The 24,762-nt window shown below is 41.1% G+C and overlaps 2 protein-coding genes across 2 annotated transcripts in view; both read left to right on the top strand.

The window, feature by feature from the left end:
• Positions 1-5,029, top strand: part of LOC109986428 (exostosin-1) — a 183,690-nt gene extending 178,661 nt beyond the window's left edge. Inside the window, exon 13 of the mRNA XM_065963908.1 lies at positions 4,139-5,029. Coding sequence (XP_065819980.1) covers positions 4,139-4,324 — 186 coding nt within the window. The 3' untranslated portion in view covers positions 4,325-5,029. The remainder of the gene's footprint in view (positions 1-4,138) is intronic.
• c15h1orf131 (chromosome 15 C1orf131 homolog) overlaps positions 1-24,762 on the top strand; it is a 282,944-nt gene that overhangs the window by 222,874 nt on the left and 35,308 nt on the right. The gene's annotated exons all lie outside the window — the stretch shown is intronic.

The raw sequence follows: 24,762 nt of genomic DNA, 5'->3' as shown, positions 1-24,762 counted from the left end.
TAAACGACAAGAATATAGCAGTGAGTTGCCATCTAAGTGCAGGAAGGAAATCTTCTCTCACAAGAACGACGCACCGAGATAAAAACAACGACACGCTTCCACTAAACTAGCGGTCAGAGAGCGCGTTGTTGATGACACCGGAGACCCAGGTGCAGCTCAAGTTAGCTCGGCAGATCAAGGAGGAGACACTCCGTACAAACAGCCGGCTTGATTTGAAACACTGCCTTCTCCACAATCTGTAAGCTGGACCAGTAGACTGATAGACAGGTATCATGCTTCATATCAACTGTTGAGTGTGGATGTATTCAGTATAATACCTACAAATTGAAAATGACCACAGTCTTATTTGAAAAGTTGGAGTTGTCCCAGCTCAATTCTGCCACAGCAACTCTAAATAATGAGTATGAAGATTAAAGCAGAAAAAGTAACGCTGCATTAACTCTGTGAGTAACTAGTTACTTATTTTCAGAAACGTGCCCAACACTGTTCATCACTGATGTCAATATCCCAAAATAGTATTTTGGAAGTGACTCATGTCGGATGCTTGCTCTCGATGAAGAACTGCAAGATACAATCAGAAGACTTTTTTTTATCAGATGTTGCTCCACAGCACTCCTAGTGGTCGAATCATCCATTGTGCCCCTTTAATAGTGCAGCACAATGGTTTAAAGAGACTGAAAGGTTGTGCGTTGTAAAGATAAAAATTTGAATCCCCCCCTGAGTTATTTTTTAAGAAAAGAAGATGGAAACAGATTCACCTTGCTGTGTTGAATGAGCAATGGAGGAGAAGCCTCAGGGTGCATACAACCCTGACCTTCTCTTCGTGCCATCCCTGTATGTGCATCTATGTGAAAGTGTGTGTGTGTGTGTGTGTGTGTGTGTGTGTGTGTGTGTGTGTGTGTGTGTGTGTGTGTGTGTGTGTGTGTGTGTGTGTGTTTTTCTCGTGTGGCCAGCCTAATGCCACGCACTGATTGATGGCCTGACCACAGGCAGGACGATGACTCGGCAGTATGGACTCAGTGATTAATGTCTTAATTGTGAAGGCAGCACGGCAAACTCAGATTTACTCCCCCTTTCCTTCCAATTTCATTCCATTATTTTTCTGTCTTTCTGTCCTTTTGTCTCTTTCTGTCTTGTCTTCTTGTGTCTTTTTTATGTTTTTGTCTATTTGTCTTTTCTTGTCTTTGTCTTTCTGTCTTGTCTCTCAGTCTCTCTGTCTTTCTTTATCTCATTTATGTGATTTTGTCGGTTTTTCCCTGTTATTTTGTCTATCATTTTCCTCTTTTTCATTGTCTTTTGTCCCTCCTTATCGTTTTTCACCCCGACTGGTTGCAGTGCTTGGCCCATTAGCAGACAAGCATTTAACATTTTTTAGAAAGAAAAAGTGTAGATTCAGAAACTCAAAGTCAAAACTGATATTTGCTGTCTTATTTACATTTTCAAGAGCAGAGATATTTGAGTCAAAAACTAGTTTTTCATAGTGTCATTTTTCTGCCTGATGCTCAGTCTCCCCCGCTGACGCCCTCCTGCAGCACTCCAGATGAATCTCCTCTAGCTCCCCGCCCTCATGCAACAGCTTATCAAAATGGGCTGCTGCCCTCCACCTTGCCCTCAGCTGCCCCTTCGCCATCTCATCCACCAGCAGCAGCCACCCAAGGGTCCGCCCCTCCCCTTCCTGCTGCCCATGTCTGATAATAAGGCGAGGACACACGGGGCAGCAGGAGACGATAGCATCATGGAGTCGTCCAGCCGCTATTCAGTCAGAACAACAACCGCATGCTTCCAAAAAACTGAATAATCTCATATCTATATCTATATCTGATCTTCTGGCACTGGAACTTTCCCTTCTTAGGGTCTTTGTCCAGTCGGCTGCTTTTTTTTTCTCTGAGCACCGCCGTCTTTTTCAGTTGTTCCCAATGAGGAGGGAGCATATATTTTTGCAGAATGCCTGGAGGAAAAGCGCAGCGCCCGGCGTCTCTCTTAACAAAGACCTCCGACTTTTTTAGTCGCAGAAACTTCGAGCAGTTCTTCTAAAATATCTCAGAAAGTTGCTGGTGTCGTCACCATCAGCCTGTATTGACATTTATCATGTAGAACCTCTCCCTGAACAATATGTCAGACAGGCAAGAATATAACAGAGAAGAGCTCTCACAAAGAAAGAACATTTTTAAGGGTTAGCGTGTCTGCAATCTGTCTAAATTTAACAGCAGCCTCTGTGGAGTGGATGATGTCATGCATGTACCTACATGCTTAATGCTCTACAGCTGTCAGATCGAGCAGAAACAGCAGGACATCACCAAACACATGTCTAGTATTTAGTATCCTCCGCTTCATGCCCATAGTGCAAAAACAATGTCAAACAAAAAGATGAAATATCAAACAGGTTGGATTATTGAACGTAAAAGGACAGTTCTTATATCATTTAAAGGCAGAGGTCAACGATATCCCTGAAATAAAAGCAGGGTTTCCTTTCACTAAATCCAAAAACATATCATCCCAGTGCTTTCCAGTCTCCTACACCTGTCAGAGAATTATAATGTCATCAAGCCCATCCTGATTGGAGGACAGGGTCATTGAGATACAGCTGGTTCTGGTTCTGTTGATTTGGATAAAAAAAACTATATTCCTCCGTTTATAAATGAGGAGCAGCAGTTGAGTTTTACTCTGTTTAAATCCTCACATCCTTATCCTGTCTCATTGATGTACTGTAGATGTTTGAGTCAACTTAGTTTGTTGTGCCAGGCTCAAAATCTTAAACAGAAAGTCAATAAAACAAAAGCAGCTGATGTCAAATAAGCTGCAACAAGAACGGCTAATACCAGTACAAAGTTTGTGATCAGCTGCTACACTCCCAGGTAATAAGTAGACCCAGCTGCACTGGCAGAGTGAGTTAGTTTGGACCAACACACTGACTGACCAACAGAGCAAGTTATTCCACCCGGCAAGATGGAGGAGACAAAGTGTCAAAGCAGGCTGTACTTCCTAACAACATGGGAAAGACACTTAGTTGTATTTTTTTTTGTCAGTTTGACTTGCTGCGCCGCTGTTTTTGCGGAGTTGTCAACAACTCCTGGAGGGATTCCCGCGGAGTGAACCAGCTGCTCAGGTCGACCAGCTCTTGTCAGTATGATGGACCTGGATTGTCTGGAGGAGCAGGTGGTGGAAACAAATAGCAGGAAATACAGTATGAGCAACACCTCCTGCCATGTAATGACAAGCTGTCCACGATAAGGAGCTGCTTCACCAGCATGGATGCACTCCCACGACCCTGAACCGTCAGCCTGCAGACATATGGGACATCGTTTGGCTGTATTAACTCGCCTACAAGGGGGCCATCATCAGTGCACAAGACGCTGTGTAAATGAGTCAGAAGAAGGACTCAGACAGAAAATCACACCAGCCCTAACAATTGGCAATTATACCACAGACAACATAGTATCTTGCGCTGTCCCGAGATGAATCCATAATTACAGCGGGAACTCCTTTGTCTTTGCACTCCAGCTGTCCGGCTGTGCTGCGCTCTGAGCCTGTTGGTGCACCAACCAATGCACACGCATCTGGTGGAAGTTAAAGAATATATTTTATCCTCCTTTTCCACTTTTTCAAACAGTCCCCCTGTGGTCTAAATGAAACATCTGTGCTGTGCTCTGGTCAAAATATAACATGAATCAAGCACCAGAGGAGGTTTGTGACCCTGTATAAACCAGCTCTCTCAGAACGCTCCGTTTTGGCGTGTGTGTCTCTTTAAATGCAATGAACATTTTGTGGGTCAGTAGATACTCAGGTTACCCAAATAAATGTTCAAAAACACTGTAGAAGTGGATTTTTCATAACATGTCCCATTTGATTTGTCACTGCTACAACAAGCTTCTTAAAACAAACCATTTAAGATGTGGATATCTTTGCTGATTGACGTTCTTGAACGAGGCATTTACAATGTTTTTATGTTGAATTCAGTTGCTCATTTTTGACTGGAGTTTTTCTTCTACTGCACCACTTTCTAATTTACTGTAAATTTACTTCTAAGAGCTATGTTTATATATTCCTTAGACCTTCAAATTCATTTATTCTCTCCCCCTCTCTCTCTCTCTCTCTCCTGTCTATCTCTGTTTCTCCCCTCTCCAAACAAACAAACAAGGGATCCAAGTCGTCTCGGTGGGCCGACCCTGACCACTTTGCCCAGCGACAGACCTGCATGAACGCTTTCAGCCACTGGTTGGGTTTCATGCCTCTGGTGCACTCCCAGATGAGGCTGGACCCTGTGCTGTTCAGGGACCAGGTTTCCATCCTGAGGAAGAAATATAGGGACATCGAGAGGCTGTGAATGCACAAGGAAACACACCGAATCACCGGCGGAGAGTATGAGTTTGTGTTTCCTTCCTCGGAAAGGCCGTGACAAGACTACACACGGGTGAATGTGAACATTTGTGAGGCTATAAAGGAAAAGAAACACATGCACCGGGAATGAAAGTGATAAAACACTGATAACTTTTAACTGCAGATTACTACAACAACAAAAGAAAATCCTGTATGTAACTGCAGAATGACAGAACAGGGAGTGACGGTGAATCGGACAATACAAATAAATCAAAGCATGGACAAATGTGCAAAAAGAGCTGGACACATTAACACATTCTACAACAACAAACTGTGTGTTTGCATGGTTTGAACTCTGCAAGGACCTGCACAAGAATAAAAAAATCACAGATCTATCTATATTGATGAAGTTGAGGGTTGGAAATAAAGAAGTATACAGTATACGTTTAAAGGCTGCAGAGATTTATGGATTACAGGCTGTATTTACGTGTCAAACGACGCACTCCTTGAGGTGATGGATGTACAATTTAGACACATTCTGGACAAACTTTAGATTCTGGGTCAGTGCCACATAAACGCTGCCACCACAAAAAGACCTGAAGACGATGGCGACACGCCTCTTGTACACTACTGTAGATTTTCAGCAGCAGTTCCTATCTGTATGAAGAAAATGAAAAAAATAAATAAAGAGATGTTATGTTACGAGACAAGATGTCAGATCTCAACCATATTTCTTGCTTCCTACCTTCACAGTCTCTGTGTGTCTATTATTCATTTTTACTTAATCTTACAGACTTCCCCTACAGGTTTTAAAATCCTTAACTTTCCAAGAGATGTTTTGCATTTTTTAAATGATTTGTTTTTCATATGTGCACTTTGATTGGAGGCGGGCTTTATGACCTATATTGCAGGCAGCCAGTAGGGGGATTTCCAAATATGCTGACTTCACTTCTGGGAGATGTCACATCGTCCATCTTTTTATACAGTTGATGGATTTAACCTGCTGTTCAACAATGTTTTGGACCAAAATACAACCAGTGGGAGTCAATAGCCTGGAGACAAGGTCATGATCCCTCACTGGCTTTCCACCAAGAACACTGCCACCGACACACACAGCCAACGCTGACGTCTCGCCAGTCATAGGTGAGTTTTTCATTATTTTTTAATAACTTTTTGCTGTGAAAGATCTTTACTTAAATTCTCTATCAACGTTTTCACTTTCAATCATTGCCCTTGTAAAGTGAACATCAGGCTTGTGAGGGAAGTTGTGGGTTATGGATGTTTAGAGTAATATGATATATTTTGTGTTGTTGTATTTTCAGTGTCCTAAAAGTCTTGAAATGTGCCAAACTATGCGTTCATAATGAGAACTACTCGTTCTCACTCGTTTCGTGAGAAACAGCCAGTACCAAAACAGTCGTCTTTCAGACGTGTTAATCTTCTCCTTTCCAGTTTTAGCTTAAACCTTGAGACAAACATTGTTTCAATCTTGGTGAGACATTCAACAAGAAGAAAAACAATCCTTAACTTCAGTTTATTTTCAGTCTTCATTTGAAATTTCAAACCATGTTGCAGTGCTCATCAGCAGTTTCCTTAGTTGCCATGGAAATGTTAACAAACAAAAAAAGATTGGTGCTGATGTTGAGGTGAGCTTTCAATATTGATCTCAATGTCTCAAATGTATTTTTTACAAAGCAATCACAACCCAAGAAGCATCAGACTGAAGTAAGATTCTCCAGCACATCACCCAGGTCATAAAAAAACCATAAAAGTAGACTTCATTTTAAAAAGTTAGAAGCTGCATCCAAGGCAAATGAATACAAGTTTTAGGATTCCATACATTTTGGAAGTACTCAGGAGTTTATTTCATAAACGCTGTAAGATATACAGTATTTATATATAAATGTGTATGCAGACTTCAGCTCTTTGATATCAATGTGTGGGGGGTTTTCCCCATGGCCATAAAGGGGCCAATCAACCATCTCTCCATGAAGCTCCCTCATCATGCCTGCCACTCTTCATCTAGCTTTCATTGATTTTCTTCCCCCCTCACCTTTCTTCTCCTCCCTCCTCTCACAAACAATAATTATAATCATATCACATGATCTTACTCTCTAGGTCTCCCCACACACCAGTACTCCATATGACCCCTTTATTTCTCTTCAGGGGGCCTCCCTCGTTCCCTCTCTCATAACCAATAACCAGGATCTCTTTATCATCTAAACGTCATCCCTCTTTGAAATTACGGGACTCTCTGAACTACGATCTCTTGAGACCTCAGCCATGTTTAGTCCTCATCTTTATATAATGTAAATGATGACATCACAACTACATTTATGTCACATGATTTGATGATATATTCTGCACACATATAACACACAGATATGCTCTGGAAAAGAAAACGTCAGTCTTTATAATTAAATTTAATGTGCAGTACCATGTTTAATTGTCCTTAGAGACTAGCCTGTTACATATTTGGGAAGCATTGGCAAGTACAGTAACCTTAAATAAATGCATGCCCTGTATATTGCACCAGGTTTTAACCTGAGTATTTTATAAGGACTTCAGTGTTTCTATTTTACAGTCCTACAATTTTACTCTTAAAACATATCGCGCAGTACACACTACAGTTAGTTATTCCGTCAATGACTTGTTGCAGTGCAGAAATTCCTGGCTTGCCAAGGAAGCTAGTTCTCGCATCCAATAAATATGGCTTCTAGAAAAAAAGGAGAAATACTGGTTTCTCAATGTGGTCAAAGTAGACAAAAGTGTAAGGTGCTCTTGAAAATCAGGGGAAAATGTTATACACACAAAAAGAGGTTGATATGTGCGTCTGCCAACTATTGGCTATAGTTGACATCGACAGTAGGTTTGCCCCCCCTTGCAACCCCGAATGGGAAAAAGCGGTATCCCATAATTAGATGGTTGAAATTAAGTCTGACAAGCAATGGAAAACCTCTCATTAACTTTCTGTTGCAACAGGTCTTATTGACTGGTTGGTTGTTGAATATCACTCGCATATTGCCGAGATGCATTATTACAGCTAGCACTGGATATATCAGTTAAATATATCACTGCAGGAGACCAAAATCGACCATTTCCCATAAAACGTGAACTATTTTCCAAGCACAACCATTCACTCTTTTCCCACTGTGAACCCTCTTTTTATCCACAGTCTGGCAAACCACCAGAGCCAACAGATGATTTAGTGTGAGCTACATTGGCTTTCATTTCAGTTTGCTGTAGGGAATTCTCCTTTTGCTCTTGTGATGCATTATTATGGTCCCTGCAGCCTGTGAAGCATTGTGTGTGTGAGGATGTGTGTGTGTGTGTGAGAAAGGGGGTTCATTATGTTCATATTATCATATAACAATGCTGTTTAAGAGTTAAAAGTACCAATGAGACCACCAGCAGATTCACCACCTCCTGCAGCTGGTAGCAGTAAAAAGCAAGTCTCTGATGAATATTAACTAAGTCTGTGTGCATAAAGTATCATTAAATAGTTAGTCTGTTGTTTTGCCTGTTTGATGACTGGCCTTGGGTGGCGGTCGAGGCAGTAAAATTAATTTAAAACTGAATAAAGACATGAATATTCTGGCGTAGGGTGGTCTTTAGTGTTCTTTCTGTGGCTTTACATGGAAGATTTGGCGGAAACACACGGAAAAAGTTGGCTTCTTTTAGGTTGTTAGTGGCCTCAGGCTCATCTCTGTGTTTCCAACTTTTAGGGCCATTTGCTTCTGGACTTCCATTTTGACATTTCGGGGCCTAGATTTTAGAATTTAAGCTGGTGCCATTTTTGGGGGGGACTCAGAATAAACCCTATTAGGATAAAAAGGTGCATACAATGTCACTCTTCTATTGACATTTTGCCATTTTCAGGGACTTGTCCATCACAGGGTAGCCACGCCCTTTTCTCTATTTTACTCTGAATGCCATTTAATTTAGCAATGTACTCAGCAAGGCCTCCAAGTCAAATCATCTCGCAATTTAAGGGTCAAATCTTGTACAAAATAGCTAGTTTGAACTTCCCTGCCAACCCTTGCTTCTGCCTCTGCAAGTCGCTTTGCATCCCACCTTTAACTTCATCTCCCTTTTCATGCTCTATTTGTCTTATCAATGTCATTCTTGGTTGTCATTGAGGCCTGCTTTGTCCTGAACTACTCCTTGCTGCTGCTGTCCCTGCCTTAGGCTGTCCACATTTGCAAAAATGGAGAGGTCCCAGAACAGAGCCATGCTGCCTAATATAACTTACTGCAATGGAAACTAAAGGCCTCTTTGACACATTTTAAGGTTAGAAAATCAAATTGGGGGATTTACTTATCAACCACTGTACCATAGAACCTACTTTAACAAGCAGGGGAATTGCCCCCAGTTGGTTATTCACGTCACAGGTAGGTTCAAACCTCAAACCGGAGAGGGGCCTGTGTGGAGTTTTTTATGTAGTACCACATCTCAGGTGGGTTCTCTTTGGGTTCTCCAGCTTCCTCCCACAATCTAAGACATGCTTCTTAGGGTAATCTGTGACTCTAAATTTCCCTATGACAGCCAGGTATCGACTTTTGCTCACAGCAACCCTGAACATGATGAGCCACATTTGATTATTTGTTTTGAACACTCTTATTTATACAGTTTTAAAAAATGGAATCCACCAAAAACAGTTGGTTTTAGTATCAAGAACCAATCCCTAATGCATGAAATTGATTATAGGCAATGGTCATAATACTACAAAGACACATGAAGTCTAAATTAACAGAGTGTAAATCTGAATTTCCCTCAGGGAATTAACAAAGTACATATTATGTTATCAAAGTTGGACATTTTTTCATGCCTATAGGTGTAAGTTAATGGTGTTTCTGTTTGGTGTGCAGTGAGTTTGGAGTTTGTTTGGAGTCCCTCTCCCTGCATGTTAGTTCTTATTTTGCATTTGTGTGTTTGGTGGTAATGAGCCAATAAAGGTGCACAAGTCAAGAACCAAAAAGCTGTGACTCCTGCATATTCAGTCATGTATTTATTCCTCTTTTGTCAGCCTCTGCTCCATCTGAATACGATGTGAGTCAGTGAAGCACAGAGAAAAGGCCTCCTGTCTGTAAAGAGCTGTCAACAGGGAGTCCACACTGTTAGAATATCTTACAGACTGCTTCTCTGCTGCAGACGCCAGCTTTTATCTTTTCAGGGCCGAACACACAAAGGCCTCCCCTGAGCAGGAGCATGTAAAAGAGCCTCGTCTCCACTGTGATCAATACAGGTCAGTGTTAGTCAGTGGATGTGATCATCCATGAGTTCCCTCAGGAGGAAAGTAGACCGCTTCATTTCTCCCTGTTAGTACTTATTGGACAGTAAACATGGATCTCTGTTCCTGCTGATGTCAGAGGAAGCCAGGCAGCACAAAAATCTAAGAAACACTAATCCTCACAAGGGAAGAGTAAACGGCACGGAGGGATTGTAAGTGACTTGAAACAGTAACATTTGAATAGCCTGAGGGACCCGTGAAGTCGTATCTGAGAACATGACCAAAAGTATTGAGTATGATATGAAACAGAGAAGACCCAGGAACTTTTACGAGTAGTGCAAAAATAATGTATCATTAAACATGTATCACTGAATTGACAACAATAAACAGACATAGTTGCATTGATTTTATTGGTGGAATATTTGCTTCTGTTTCAGCCAGCAAAAAAAGTCACCGGCAGAAATGTCGTAAACGTTGCAATGTACAGTAACAAGAATAACAAAGAACCTCACTGATTACATCTGGTAATAGCCTGCACTCCTTGAGAAAGTCCATTAGAAATTGCATTCAGATGTGATGGGCATTCACACTTTGCACTCGTTTATTTTAGGAAGGGAACAATTTCAGTGCAGGCTCAGGTGTGCAGGATTTGCTTATCGTCCTGGATGAAGACCAGGAGGGGAAAGTTAAAGTATACCGTCGGTTTCCAGTGTTCTGTGCAGACTCATTGTCTCACTATGAGGAACAAGATTGATTACTTCTACTGTATATATTGATTTGTAATGCCTGTCAGGTTTTAGACAAGGCGATCCACAACATGCTGCTGAAACAACCTTTTATATATTTTCTACGGCAACAATTTACAATGAACGTTGCATTTGAAGAAATCAAATTGAGTCGCCTGAAATTTGTATGCATTGATCAATAAAAGATATATTGTATATTAAAATATATTCAACACAGTCTACTGTGGGCCAAAGCCAATGCCAAAACCTGAAACTTGCAGAGTCTCTTAATGTCTGTCATCCATCTTGCCAAAATATCACCCTGGCCTGCCTTTAATATTATAAACATAAAAATCCTAAATGTGGTCTAAGATTAATGTGAACTTGCTCCACAGTAGAGTCGAAGTGACGTCAGGACCCAAAATAAGGTTAGAAAACTACTGGTAAAAGATAAGATCAGCAAAGAGTTAAAACAGACTGTTTTGTCCACAGGGGGCGCCAAAATCGACAGAAATGAAAAGTTCCTCGCAGGAGCTTTCCTTTTTTTAAGGTAATAAATTTGGTGATTTTTTTGCTTTCTATCTTTTACGTTTTAAATGCACAGTATTTAAATTCCTCCACCAGGGGGAGAATCATGGGAGTGATTCTCTCGGCTACTCCCCACTCCCTGCCCCCCCTCGCCTGATTAAAAACAAATTCAGAATGGGCGAAACCAACTTGAGGAAGAGCATACGTTTACTGATGATGTATTCAACTTTTATTTACATGAAATCTTTTATCAAAGCAGCACAACAGTATGGCAGATTTCAGTAGCAATTCCCGCTTCCTTATGCAGATATTTTAGTGTAAAAATTCTTCATATTGAAAGTAACAAGTTTGATTTTGCAAACAGACTAAACCAACAATGTGTGACCTTAAGATATGAAGTAGAATAAAAGGAGAAAAATAACGTGTGGCCCGGGTTACTCCATCATATACAGATGTTAGCAGTACAGAGGGAGACAGAAAATCGCGACGTTCCTACATCAATCTCCTTTTTCCATCAGTCCATTTGACTCAATCATTCCTGACAGGCGCTCTCTCCTTCCTTTCATCTCTCACTCTCTCCCCCTCTTTATGTTTCTGTAAGCCGTCAGCATCCATCTCATTCGCTACGGCTCTATTATGCAGCGCTGCCTCAATAAAATAAAGAAAAAAACCTGATGAATAAATCATAACCAATCCCAATCTCTCTGATTCATAGAATAATTATTCAGTTTTTCGTTAGGGAGCACTCATTGATTTGCCGTGACCCCTGAGAGTTTCCGAGGTTGTGGAATTGGAAATTGATCGAGCAATGACGGAGAGAGGAACGAACTCGCCAAATATCCAAATATTCAAATCTCGCCCCCTCTCTATTTCTCTTTCTCTCCGCGCTCTCGCTCCTCAAATATCCGTGACCAAATGGACTTATAATTGGAAGTCAGGAGGCCCAGAAATACTCCTCACCTTCTTTCTGAGTGGTCTGGATATTAGTTCTGGTGAGTTACAGGGTTGATATGAGCACATGGGGAGACGATGAGGGAAAGAGAGAGTCATTAGGAGGAGCCTGTTGCTGCTGTTTGCAGGGGACGTTCCCGTTCTGTGTTTTTCCTTTTTTTTTTTCTTATTTAACTTTCACTTTTCCCCACACACATTCATTCATTCGTCCAGCTTTTCCTCTCCTCCAACAATGTTTCTCATTATAGCCTGTCTCCTCACATTTGTCATATTGGGCAGTCACCCGTGATGATTTCATAGGGTGTTGGGGCATATGTGGTGTGTGCGCTTCACGGTTTAGCACACATTCAGACACACAAACACTGCCAGGGAGTGAGAAAGTCCCATTTCCTTTAGTGTCCTTATTCCTTCCTGGTGGGTGTTGAGCGTCCCCCATTGTCTGGAGTGAATAGGACATGTGTCTGGATCTATGAATCCTATTATGAAGGCAATGAAAAGAGGGGAAGGAGGGGGGAAAGAAAAAATGGATTTTAAATGGATTGACAGGAGATGGACAGACACTCTACACACCATCCATACAACACACATTCATCATACCTTTACATGTCCCTACATTCCTCTAAAAATAGGTCCAAATATTTACTTAGCTCTCTGATACTGCCATAAGGGATTTATTAAATATTATGGCAGTTGCAGAGAGAGTAAGCCCTGTTTCCACCAAGGGGTCTGGTTTGGTTCAGTGCTGTTTGGTTCGGTTTTGTTCAGTACTGTTTGGTCCGCAGTTTGGTTCAGGACAGTTTGGTTCGGTTTGGTTCAGTACAGATTGGTCCGGTTTGGTTCAGGACAGTTTGTCCCGGTTTGGTTCAGTACGGTTTGTCCCGGTTTGGTTCAGTACAGTTTGGTTCGGTTTGGCTCAGTACAGATTGGTCCGGTTTGGTTCAGGACAGTTTGGTCCAGTTTGGTTCAGTACAGTTTGGTCCAGTTTGGTTCAGTACTGTTTGGTCCAGTTTGGTTCAGTACAGTTTGGTCCGCATTTTAGTACGGTTTGGTTCAGTGCTGTTTGGTCCGCAGTTTGTCCCGGTTTGGTTCAGTACAGTTTGGTTCGGTTTGGTTCAGTACGGTTTGGTTCAGTACAGTTTGGTCCGGTTTGGTTCAGTACAGTTTGGTTCGGTTTGGTTCAGTACTGTTTGGTCCGGTTTGGTTCAGTACAGTTTGGTTCGGTTTGGTTCAGTACTGTTTGGTCCGGTTTGGTTCAGTACTGTTTGGTCCGGTTTGGTTCAGTACAGTTTGGTCCAGTTTGGTTCAGTACTGTTTGGTCCGGTTTGGTTCAGTACAGTTTGGTCCGCATTTTAGTACGGTTTGGTTCAGTGCTGTTTGGTCCGCAGTTTGTCCCGGTTTGGTTCAGTACAGTTTGTCCCGGTTTGGTTCAGTACAGTTTGTCCCGGTTTGGTTCAGTACAGATTGGTCCGGTTTGGTTCAGTACAGTTTGTCCCGGTTTGGTTCAGTACAGATTGGTCCGGTTTGGTTCAGTGCTGTTTGGTCCACAGTTTGTCCCGGTTTGGTTCAGTACAGTTTGTCCCGGTTTGGTTCAGTACAGTTTGGTTCGGTTTGGTTCAGTACAGATTGGTCCGGTTTGGTTCAGTGCTGTTTGGTCCGCAGTTTGTCCAGTTTGGTTCAGTACAGATTGGTCCGGTTTGGTTCAGTGCTGTTTGGTCCGCAGTTTGTCCCGGTTTGGTTCAGTACAGTTTGTCCCGGTTTGGTTCAGTACAGATTGGTCCGGTTTGGTTCAGTGCTGTTTGGTCCACAGTTTGTCCCGGTTTGGTTCAGTACAGTTTGTCCCGGTTTGGTTCAGTACAGTTTGTCCCGGTTTGGTTCAGTACAGATTGGTCCGGTTTGGTACAGTACAGTTTGGTCCAGTTTGGTTCAGTACAGTTTGGTCCAGTTTGGTTCAGTACAGTTTGATCCGGTTTGGCTGAACCATTAACAGATTATTGGACGTGTTCCCAGCTCTGCCTGAAGTCTACTTTGTGTCTTTAGCTCATCAGACTTCAATGATGTTTTTTCAAAGTTTGGCAATCTGGAAACATTTTAACAAATTTCCCAAGAAGATATTTCACTTTCTTTAATCAGCACAACAAAATGTTAACATGAACTTTACCTAACTGTCACTAAGCGTTTTATTTTCCTTAACCTAAAAAAAAAGTGTACTTTAGAGTGGGGTGTGTAAAACATTTATTTCGGAAATTTCCACTCAGGAAAACCACATTTGGCCAGAGTGTCTTTTCCATCAGAACATCACATTAGTGGTATTGAATACCACGATCATTAAGGGACTCAACATCCTATCATTCATTGAAATATAGTGTTGAAAAATGGCTTGTCGAGAACCAACAATATGAACACTGATGCTGTACCTACCATGGTAACTTTAACTGTATCAAGTCCTATGTTGGAGATTATTTGTTCTCATTACCCAAATAGTATTGTTAGTATCTGTATTTTTTTTTCTATACTAATGAACGTATGTTAATAGTTTGTATTTAATTCCATGATGCTAAAGAGACTGCAGATGAAAATTTGTCTTTCAGCTAACTCGGGTATATTTAGTTTCACATTCCTAGATTGTCAGATCAGGGTATAAATTGAGCATTCAGAAACCCTTTATATGACTAACTTCTAGGAGAATGACGTCTCAGAATCAGCCTGAAGGACAGTTAGAGCAGGAGTGATGGACATATTCTCAAAAGAGATTGTCTTGCCAAAATCGTAATATTTAACATTGGTGCTATTTGAAAACCCTGCTGTACTCTCGTGTCAGTGGAGTACTTTGAACTGAAATTAAATTATAAGAGAATGTGGGGCTGGAAAGGTCCCGGCAGTACAAAATGATGATGTATAGAAGGGAATTTTCCCTCCGAGAGATGTCGTCTGCCATTTCTGCACCGCTTCATCTCTGAAGAGAGAAATGTGAAGCATAAGACCACGTTAGACTTTCTGTAGATCTGTGACTGCTGACACAAGAGGTGCAGTGCAACTATGACATCAAGCAGAGCTCATTCTTTCAGTCAGGGGTCAAGCATGGTCGCTTTTGGCTCTCAGCTTTAAACTATCAGCTGTAAGTACTTTTAAAAACAGCATCGCAAAGGTGTGTCTAATATCCCTCAATTGACCACAGTCCTGCAGCAAAATTTAAAGTAGCAAGGTTTTAAAAGGTTTTCTTCATTGTAAGTATAGACCTCCAATATATGACAAGTTGGGAGTTTGAATTGCAGTGAAACAAATTATATGAAGACTATTCAAATGAGGTAAATCCTTTAGTCTGCATTAAGACTGTTGTTTATGACACAGATCGTTTTCTTTGAACAAAAACAGAAAGATTTAACAGCAACACATGGTTCAGCTTCATTATGAATTACAAAACCCACAAAAGATGGGTATCTGCAAAGTTATGTCTACATTGAGCAGCAGATCAATATATGTTTTAATAATTTAATCAAACTTTGCATTAGATGTCCATGTTTGATCATCCCTGGTTGGATAAGAAATATAAACATATTCCAGAAACCTACTTGGTGACCGTTGTTCCTTAAGTTTAATGATACTCTGCTGATGTCCGACAAACATTTCAGTTGTCTTTTTGTCTGGTTGAAATGAAATGAGACCTCTCAGTGTCTTGCATTGGTCACAAACTAACACAAACAAACACACACAAATGGACGTGTGCACTGAGTTCCCAGGGGGCAAAGTGTCAGGAAATGAGATCTGGATCAGGCAGGGAGGAAGTTGAAATCTAAAATAAGAAAAAACAAATCAACACCACTGAAACAATCTGGCCTTCGTGTGTGTGTGTCTCTCTGTGTGTGTGTGTGTGTGTGTGTGTGTGTGTGTGTGTGTGTGTGTGTGTGTGTGTGTGTGCGTCTGTGTGTGTGTGTGTGTGCGTGTAACAAGTGTAAATGAATTGGTCAGCACACTTTGTAATTGCTTCCTAGCTCTTCTACTTTTGTCATCACCGGCAGAGTGAGAGGGGCAAAAAAAAAAAAAAGACATGAACAAAAAACAACATTCCTGGGCAAATGAATTCAGGTCACAAACCTGAAAATGTAGTGTCATTAATATTTTGAATTCTCTTGTTCACAGCTTTAGAGTAATTAACTTTTTCACAGGGTTGGAGAAGCGTGAATTACATTTAGCTTCCCTTTCTTCTACACTTCACATAACTAGTTAAGGTATTGAAGCTAAATTCATCTTTATCACTAATATATCGTAAAGCAGAGACATATTTAAGAATCTAGCTCAAAAAGGACACAGTTTGTATCTGCATTCGTCCACTGTTGCCATAAATCCTTCCTCTGAATTTAGGACCTAACAGGTAGCTGGCTGGGTTAGCTTCCCTTTGTTGCTAACCCCTGATTTTTTGCTACTGCTGCTATATGATTAAAGTTTAAAACCTGTTGATGGTAACCTGTATTTCATTTCATGTTCTTCATATATTCTAGTTGCTGTGTTATTTTTTGAAGGGGTGAGGGTGGGCTAGTAATCCTTTTCAGCACTATGGCTGATGTAAAGCCGAGTAATTTCCTTGCTAAGTCCCTCCCTAGTGCTCTCTTCTCCTTCCTTTTCTTTTTATTTAAAGATTTAATTCAGGGCTTTTTGCCTTTATTTCACAATGGATAGAGCAGGAAACCAAATGGGAGAGTGAAGAATGACATGCAGGGAAAAGGAGCCACGGGTCAGGCTCAAACCGGGGCCGCCTGCTTGGAGGACTAAAGCCTCAGACATTGGGCTCTACCTAACCATTAGGCTATCTGTGACCCACAACCCCTTTTCTTAGAGAAGCACATAAGTGTTGAATCTACAAAAGCCCTAAATTGATGATGTTGTCATCATCTGCCCAGGGACAACAGATGGAAATTAGCTAGTTAGCTAAATCTGGTCTCTTTTCTCTTCTGAGATTAATGTTTTTTTTTGTACACTGGCCCTGATTTAAAAAGTTAAAAAACTAAACATACAACCATACACTTGAGATGTGAACTTATTTAAGTCGTTATCTCGAGATGAAAAATGCTGTTAACAACTTAATTTCTAGAGATCAATAGAAGGTGGCCAAAATAAAGAAAACCAGCCTTGTTACCCCGAGATAATGAGAAAAATAAATCTTGGGGAAAAAAACAGGAACGTACTCGTTATCACAAGATAGGCCTAACTCGGTTAAAAAGTGTTCCTTATGTATGAATCAGTATTCTGTTAACCTGTTCATGGAAACTTTTAAGATTTCAGGCTGCAATGAAAAGAAAAATCAGTTTCCACTTTTCATAGTTTTCATCTTCATGGCTGATTTGCATAATTCCTCCCTGTATTAGAAATAAACATGAGCTTTGTGGGTGTACTGTTTATCTGCCCCACAGGTATGCATAAATATTCTGCTCAGTCGTTTCTTCAGGTGTATGTAAACGCCTCCACCTGAGAAAGACCTTGTGACCTGTTGCTGATTTATTCTCCTGCCTGTGAACATTCAATCCCTGTTCGGGTTTAAAGCACAGTTTAATGGTTTGGAGGAAGAGAAATCTCTTAAACTAAACGTTTGAAAGATGTTTTGAATTTCCAGCGAGGTCGGAGTGACTAAGAGGGTGGCTGGCGTACAAGGTAGAAGAGAGAATCAAAGGTGAAGAGATAAAGAGAGACAAAGGGAACAGACTTACCTTTTCAACCTTTACAGATGCTTACACTGTCGGCACCAGCGGCACAGTGAGAGCAGCAGCCCCAAAGGGAAGGTGACATTTACCTTTTTCCGTCCTACAAGAGCCCTCGACTCCTCAACACACACTCTAAAACACACACACATGAATACACTCATGCAGTCTCTGTACATAATAGCACATGTCACTGCTTCCAACAAGCACTGAATTTGAGCCAATTTGAACATCTCCTTTTTACACTCATATTCTTTGCATTTAACCCTTATTCTCGAATTATTCAATGTTTTACTGATATTTGATGTTCTGTTGTTCTCTTTTTATACGTGTTGGAGTAATATGGTACAAAAATGTCCTTCTAAATCAAACCATTTAAATCTTGTTTTTGTCACTCACAGTGCATCCAGCAGATGTATCTTGCACTATACACATGATTATTAGGTTAATTATTGCTTATTATATATTATATTATTATTTTTCAAATTGTTTAAAAAAAGAGAGTGCAGACATAGCTGAGAACTACAGCAGGCATCTGAATGTTTAGCTTCTTGGCCTGGCAGAATGTACAGAGACAGGACAGCTGGGTGTATTAAACAAGAGAGAGCATGGGGTGCTGGTGGCGCGCGCCCCATGTATGGAGGCCATGGTCCTCCAAGCGGGTGGCCCAGGTTCAAATCCTCCCTGTGGCTTCCTTCCCGCATGTCATTCCCCACTCTCTCTCTCTCCCTGATTTCCAACTCTGTCCACTGTCCTATCTCTCCATTAAAAGGCACAAAAAGCAAAAAAAATAAAATAAAATCTTTAAAAAGAACAAACTAGAGAGTACACACCACTCGTGTCTCCAAGCCAGACCAGAAAATAATGGAGGCAGTTTGTCATGCCAGTCAAGATCCAGGCTCTCATTCTTCAGCGACTTCTCCTTGGCTATGATAAAGAAAGGTAAAGGCATGCAATCTGACGAAACAACACCTACTAGAATGCATGATATCATATGCTTTTCCCCTCCCTCCACCATTCTTCACTTGAGGGCACCAAGAGGAGGTTTGTCACTCTGGTTCAGGTACGTGTCAACCTGGATTCCCTGCCAGCTCTGTGGTTTTCAGGGTGCTTAATGAGTGTGAAGGCTGTTTCATCCTCCCCCCCTTATTAATGATTGAGCTTTTGTCTCACTCTGCTCTGTTGAACTAGTTGTCAACACTATTTGAACATTTGATATCACCTGGGATAGCTGATATCTGTTTAGATATTCATCCACAAGATATTTATCCACCAAGTGTCCGTATGCACAGTGTGAATATTATGTACCGTATACAATGCTGCTATCGAACATCTCAATATTGGTATGAATATATGGCTTGTATGATCTTTCTGTTGACCCACTTTTTAAAAAAATGTGAAATCTATGCAAAAAGAAGCTGATCCATAAGTGCCCTAACTTTAAATTCACTTATAGGTGTTTAATGGGCAGAAGGGAAAGAAGGGGCACAGTGGCTAATCTAATGTAGTGCAAATTTCATCTTTCTAAGTGCAGTGAATTGGCAGAGTGACCTTAAAGTCTCGGACGCTGAAAATATAGTTTGTGTCTTTATGAGAGAAGGCATAGTGAAACTTTTCTATTTCTTTCAGGCATCTATTGATGTGTTTGATGTTGTCTCATCTTGTCTTTTTTTGTTTGGCATAAAAATCTACTTTCTGTTTGTCCAATTGTTATCAAAAGTGAAGGCTCACATTTCTTTAAAACAAAAATCTTGCTTATAGTTAGTATTATTTTATGTGAGTGTGTGTGTGTGTGTGTGTGTGTGTGTGTGTGTGTGTGTGTGTGTGTGTGTGTGTGTGTGTGTGTGTGTGTGTGTGTGTGTGTACACTTGCGTACCTATCTAACAGTTGCTTGTCATTACACACTCACCAACAGCCAACAAACGGGACATTTTTGAGGTCCCCTCTTGGACATGCTTTAGTTCATCCTTAGTTCATGTCTTCTCTGTGTGTGTGTGTGTGTGTGTCTGTGTGTGTGTGTGTGTGTGTGTGTGTGTGTGTGTGCATATATGTGTGTATATGTGTGTGCGTGGCAGCTGAGCTCTGCAAAAGAAAAGCAATGACATAAAACTCTATCTCGGCATATTTCCTGCTAAGCAGAAGAAAATGCTGCTATGTATTACAGGTAACACTTCCATCAGTCACAGAGACAGAGAGAGGAGGATCAGGGCTGACACACACACACACACACACACACACACACACACACACACACACACACACACACACACACACAGAAGAAACTCATCTTAAATCTCTCTGTCTTTTGTCAGTGTTTCAATTTCACTGTACACTTCCTGCACCGCTGAGCTGATAGAGAAAGTAAGAAGGAGAGAGCTGCAGAGAAATGACACAGAACAAAGAAAAGTGTCACTCTCATCTCGTCTGAAACTCTGCAAAATGAATAAAGCTCCTTCAAAGTTTTTTTTTTTTTACTTCAAACAGGAGCCTCTTTGGCTCAGCAATCAGTGCTACTAATTAGAAGACGTTGTTGTTTGCAGCTTTCAAACAACACTACAGCTCAGCAAGGCAAGCCGCTTTATTAACTAATCAGAGCTCACTGATGAGCTTACTGATGAACTGACCTCAATTAAGGCTTTCACACTTGCAGAAATCTCCTGAGTGAATGCAAACAGCCAAATTTTTCGTCCAGATTTTATCAGTTTATATACTGCCGCACGGTGCACAGAGCGTCTGCACGCGACCACTACGATCTCCATGCACGTAATTGGTCGTCGGAGTGCACTTAGCATTGATATAAAGGCATATGTTCTCAGTATAGCGCTGTTGCTTTGTCCGCTACTTCTTCACTGTTTTTTTACGTCACGTCTTAACTTAAAAATCAGAATCGGTTTTCATTGGCAAGTACAGTTAAACAGACAAGGAATATGACTTAGCAAAGATAGTAAGAATCTATGAAAACAGTAGAGCTCCTGCTGACAAACTTAAATAGAATAAGATAAAAATAGAATATAAAACTATAAAAACACAAAATGTACAAAAGGTGAAGTGCAGGAGCTGTACAGTATGTGCATGATTTACAGTTCAAAACAGAGTGCAGTGTAAACAAAAAATACTTGAGTCCAGTGTGCGTTAATGTAATGCATAAAATCTGATTCAGCCTTCACACGACTGTAGTGTTCTCTGGGGCTGGATGAGAGTCTGTGTTATGTGGGGGGAGGAGGGAGGAGGGAGGGCAGGGACATTATTAATGAGGCTGACGGTAGAGGGGAAGAAACTGTTCTTGTGATGTGAGGTTTTGGTCCTGATGGACCGCAGGACCGAAGAAAAAAAACAAGCTGTGGTGACGGCCAACATGCCAAACCTCAGACATTAAAACCAATAAATGACGTCACAGTTGTAACAGCCATTTCCTATTAAAAGCTTATATGTTAGATGTTATGATTCCCCGTCATGGAAATATTAATGGTGTGTACTTTTGCAGTTCATGGCATTTTTTGAGAATTGCCTCGAGAAAGCAATTAAGAAGTAAATGTCTCATTTGCATTGAATATGACAGAAGCATTTGCATACCAACACTTCTTCATTGCTTCAGAACAACTAAATGTTTTCTTGCTCATTCATAACACAGTTAAAGGGTTAATGGCATTGGTTAGGGTTTAATCAACTACCTCCTCTCTTCAGTCTCATGCGCATCCTTACATCCATTTTACATTCACCACAGTTACATTTTTCATGCGTTGTCCCTGGACAGCTGAATAGGACACAATCTCAGATCCAGGAGATGATAGCAGTCGGGCAATTATTCCTGGTGTCTTTTCACACATTCATACTTATTATCTAGAATACATACAGTTATTTTACTTTGCGATACGGTCAATTGAGGCTGCAAATGATGTTCATTAACATCAGTGAAGCAGCGTTAGGCTGGTAATGACTATGAAGGTTATATTTTTTTTTAACACCGCAGTAGTGAGTCTGAATATTTGTATTCAGAACGAGGCGGCAGGGACTCTATTTCTGATTGAAGGTACAGTAATCTAATATTCAATTTTGTGCTGAGTGCACACAAACACACACATAGGATCCTTTGTGGGAGACAACAAAAAGCAACGGGGGAATTTAATCAGTGTTTAAATGAAAAAGAATTAGACTGTCATCACAGCATCATTTGGATTGTAAACTGTGTCTTTTCAGTGCCCCAAGGTGTGTGTGTGTGTGTGTGTCTCTGTGTGTGTGTTTTTAAACGTGTGTTTGTGTGTGTGTGTGCGCCTCTGATGAGACGGGGTCCTCTCCATTGTTGTCCCACAGTTTTCAATTTGAGGGTCATTTGTTTGCATTATCCAGTTTATGACAGGCGGGGAGGGAGAATGCCACTGTTGTATCTGATTCTAATTATTTAGCAGCTGTAAAACACTTGTCGCTGCCGCTCCGCTTTGCCTCCGCCTCATTTGTCAGACATCGCCTTTTTTTCCTGGCTTCATTCCATTCCTGCCAGCTTCTCACGCCTCTTTTTCTAACCCTAAAGATGCATTCAGCAGTGCCAAAGTTAAAGGACTAGTCCAAGATTTTTTGGAAGATTGTTTCTGTACTTCCTTACATACAGTAGGATGAGGAGTAATACTTTTATGTATGCTTATAAAAAACTTCTGACCATACAATGATTTGCACCAACCATGGTATAAGAATTCAAATAGGTAGCTTCTGCTTATCAAATGGATTTAATCAGTTGTCATCTGGGGCATGGATATGAGCTCGTTGGAACCTAACCTGCCGCATTCAGTATGGTGTGTTCACACATACACAAATTTCTGAAAATTTCCTGAAATTTTGTGAGGTGAGCTGGATGTGTGAACGCATTTGGCCATTTCTTTTTAACCCCAAGTTTAACCAAATTTTTTCCAACCAGCTACCAGCCCCTTGCTAAATAAATGTACAGTGTGAAGTCAGAAGGGGGGGGGGGACTTGGACTTGAGACTACAAAGTAATTTGTGAACATCTCTGGTAGAGAGATGAGGGTCGACCCAGAACACACTTGGAGAACTATACGTCCAATGTGGCCTTGGGACAACTTGGGTTTTCATGAGGCGCGCTGGAGGATGACAACAGAACGACTCCCGAACTACTTGATTATCTTGCTCGACCTTCACAGAACCACAGAGGGTCCAGCTCGGCCCATAAACACAGACACAGCCACTTCATGCCTCACAAAGCTAAAAAGAAACAACACCGTTGACAGTCACGGGGACAGATGCCACCTCTCTCCGTCCAACCATCTCCTGTGTCTCTCGTTCCCCTTTTCAGAAATTAATCAGGCGACGTGTACTCGGGAAATGAGGTGACATTTTCCTATAATGAGAGCGATGGGTGGAAGGGAAGGAATCACTGCGTTTCTGGGACCCGCCATCGACAGAGATTGACATTTTCCATTACAGAGTCAAAATGTACATGTGTTGCTCCGTCTGAGTCGCTGCGTTTGTGTGGGTTTGTGTGTGTGTATGTGTGTGGTTTAAGGTTCGTTTTGGCAGCAGACGGCAGGGAGGTCATCCATCTTGTTACGGCCATATCCCAAAGTCTATGTGCGTGTACTTAAGTGTGTATATGTCTCGGTGTGTTCGCGTAAATGTGTGGCACCTGTGTGTGTGTTTCAGGAGTGGTAGTAAGGTAAAAAAAAAAAAAAAGAAGCATGATTAATGGGAGGGAGTGGTGCTGGAAAGCTCTAGGTACAGCGATGCCTGTAAATCCTGATAAAAAACCTGGATAGAAGCAATTTAATGCCATCAATCTTCCTACCTAGGGGCTGTGATATATTGGCAGGTAGAAAGTAGTGTGTGTGTGTGTGTGTGAGAAAGAGTGTGTGTAAAGGAATTAAAGAGGTGAGGTAAACTCAATTCTCAGGTAGACAAAGCTGCTTTTAACAGCTAGTCAAAATGTTATTTGAGGCTGCTTTGTTGACCTACAGTATCCTTACTCGTGCAGTCTGAAGTAGAAGCTGACATTTTTTTCGGGAGTCCCGCAGGGTCACAGGATTCTCGTGAGATTCCTGCTGGACAGGAATGGATTTCACTACTAATCACTGGATTTACTCTCTTTCTCTCTTTCCACAATTCACTTAGCAGACGCTTCTATCCAAAGTGACGTACATCAGAGAGTAAGAACAACACAAGCAAGGATCTAGAAAAAAAGAGAACAATGTCAGTAAGAGCAAACGATCAGCTTTGAGTCTGATTGGACACACAGGTGCTGACAGGAAGTGACCAGAGGCAAAGCACAACACTGACGGCAGTTCTTGAGAGCTCTAATCAGTATAGAAACCATCTAGAAATTGTCGTTATCCAACAGAACCATCATCATCATCATCATCATTAAGGTCGTAGGTGTTCAAAACATAACGCAACAAAAACAAAGGACAAAAACACACAGCAAGAAAAAATAGCATAAATAAAAAGGTCCTTGGGCATAAAAAACCTTATTTTACAGTTTATACAATACTTCATAGTTTTATTTCATTTAAGTTCTACACAAAAATTGGTAATGGTAATGATCAACTCACAGCTAGACATGCTACTGTTTTCTGTTTTCTGGGATCAGATCCCCATCTTTGTAGGTAGCACAAATACAGTGTGTGTCTTTTCTATGACTGCGCTATAAATCCAGGGCCTAATCAGACGTTTAGCGGGGGCTGAAGGCTGGAAGGATCACTGAAAGTGAAAACAGCCCTGTGTTGCCGAGTTCCCCTGAGGCTGATGCGACTTTACATTCACTTGCCCACAGGTTAATAAGAGCGTGATTTATAGCACGACAGGGCTCCATCTATCTACACGGGGGCCGGCGTCACCACTCAGCTCTGCTGTTCTGCAGTAAATGTCACTAAATACATCAGCAGCATCTCCAACAGAAAGCCCCGCGTTAAGACTCCTCGCCGCACAGACTGTGAATAAAAACAAATTATTTATTCATCATGAAATCAGCCGACTAATGCATGTGTGAATCATCCCTCACTCTTACCTCGTATATATGCAATCACAACGGTTTAAGGTCAACATTTTAATAAAAGCTGAAGAATAATTACAACATTTTCTAATAACATTACATCATAATTCTCAATATTTCAGAATTTACAAATAGCAATTAAGTCTGAATGTATGTATGTAGCACCTTTTAAAAACACATTTACGATACTTATTGTCCCCCAGGGGAAAATTGTCATAACATCCTGCACAGTCGGTACACATATATTATGTATATGGAGGATGTTTGACAAAGAGCAATCTATTCAATGTTTAGTAGGGGGTAATGGTAACAACATATCCTTTGTTAA

Source organism: Labrus bergylta, chromosome 15 (genome assembly GCF_963930695.1).
Source record: "Labrus bergylta chromosome 15, fLabBer1.1, whole genome shotgun sequence".
NCBI lineage: Eukaryota > Metazoa > Chordata > Actinopteri > Labriformes > Labridae > Labrus > Labrus bergylta.
The sequence above is the reverse complement of the archived record's forward strand: the minus strand, read 5'-3'. Positions and strand labels throughout refer to the sequence as shown.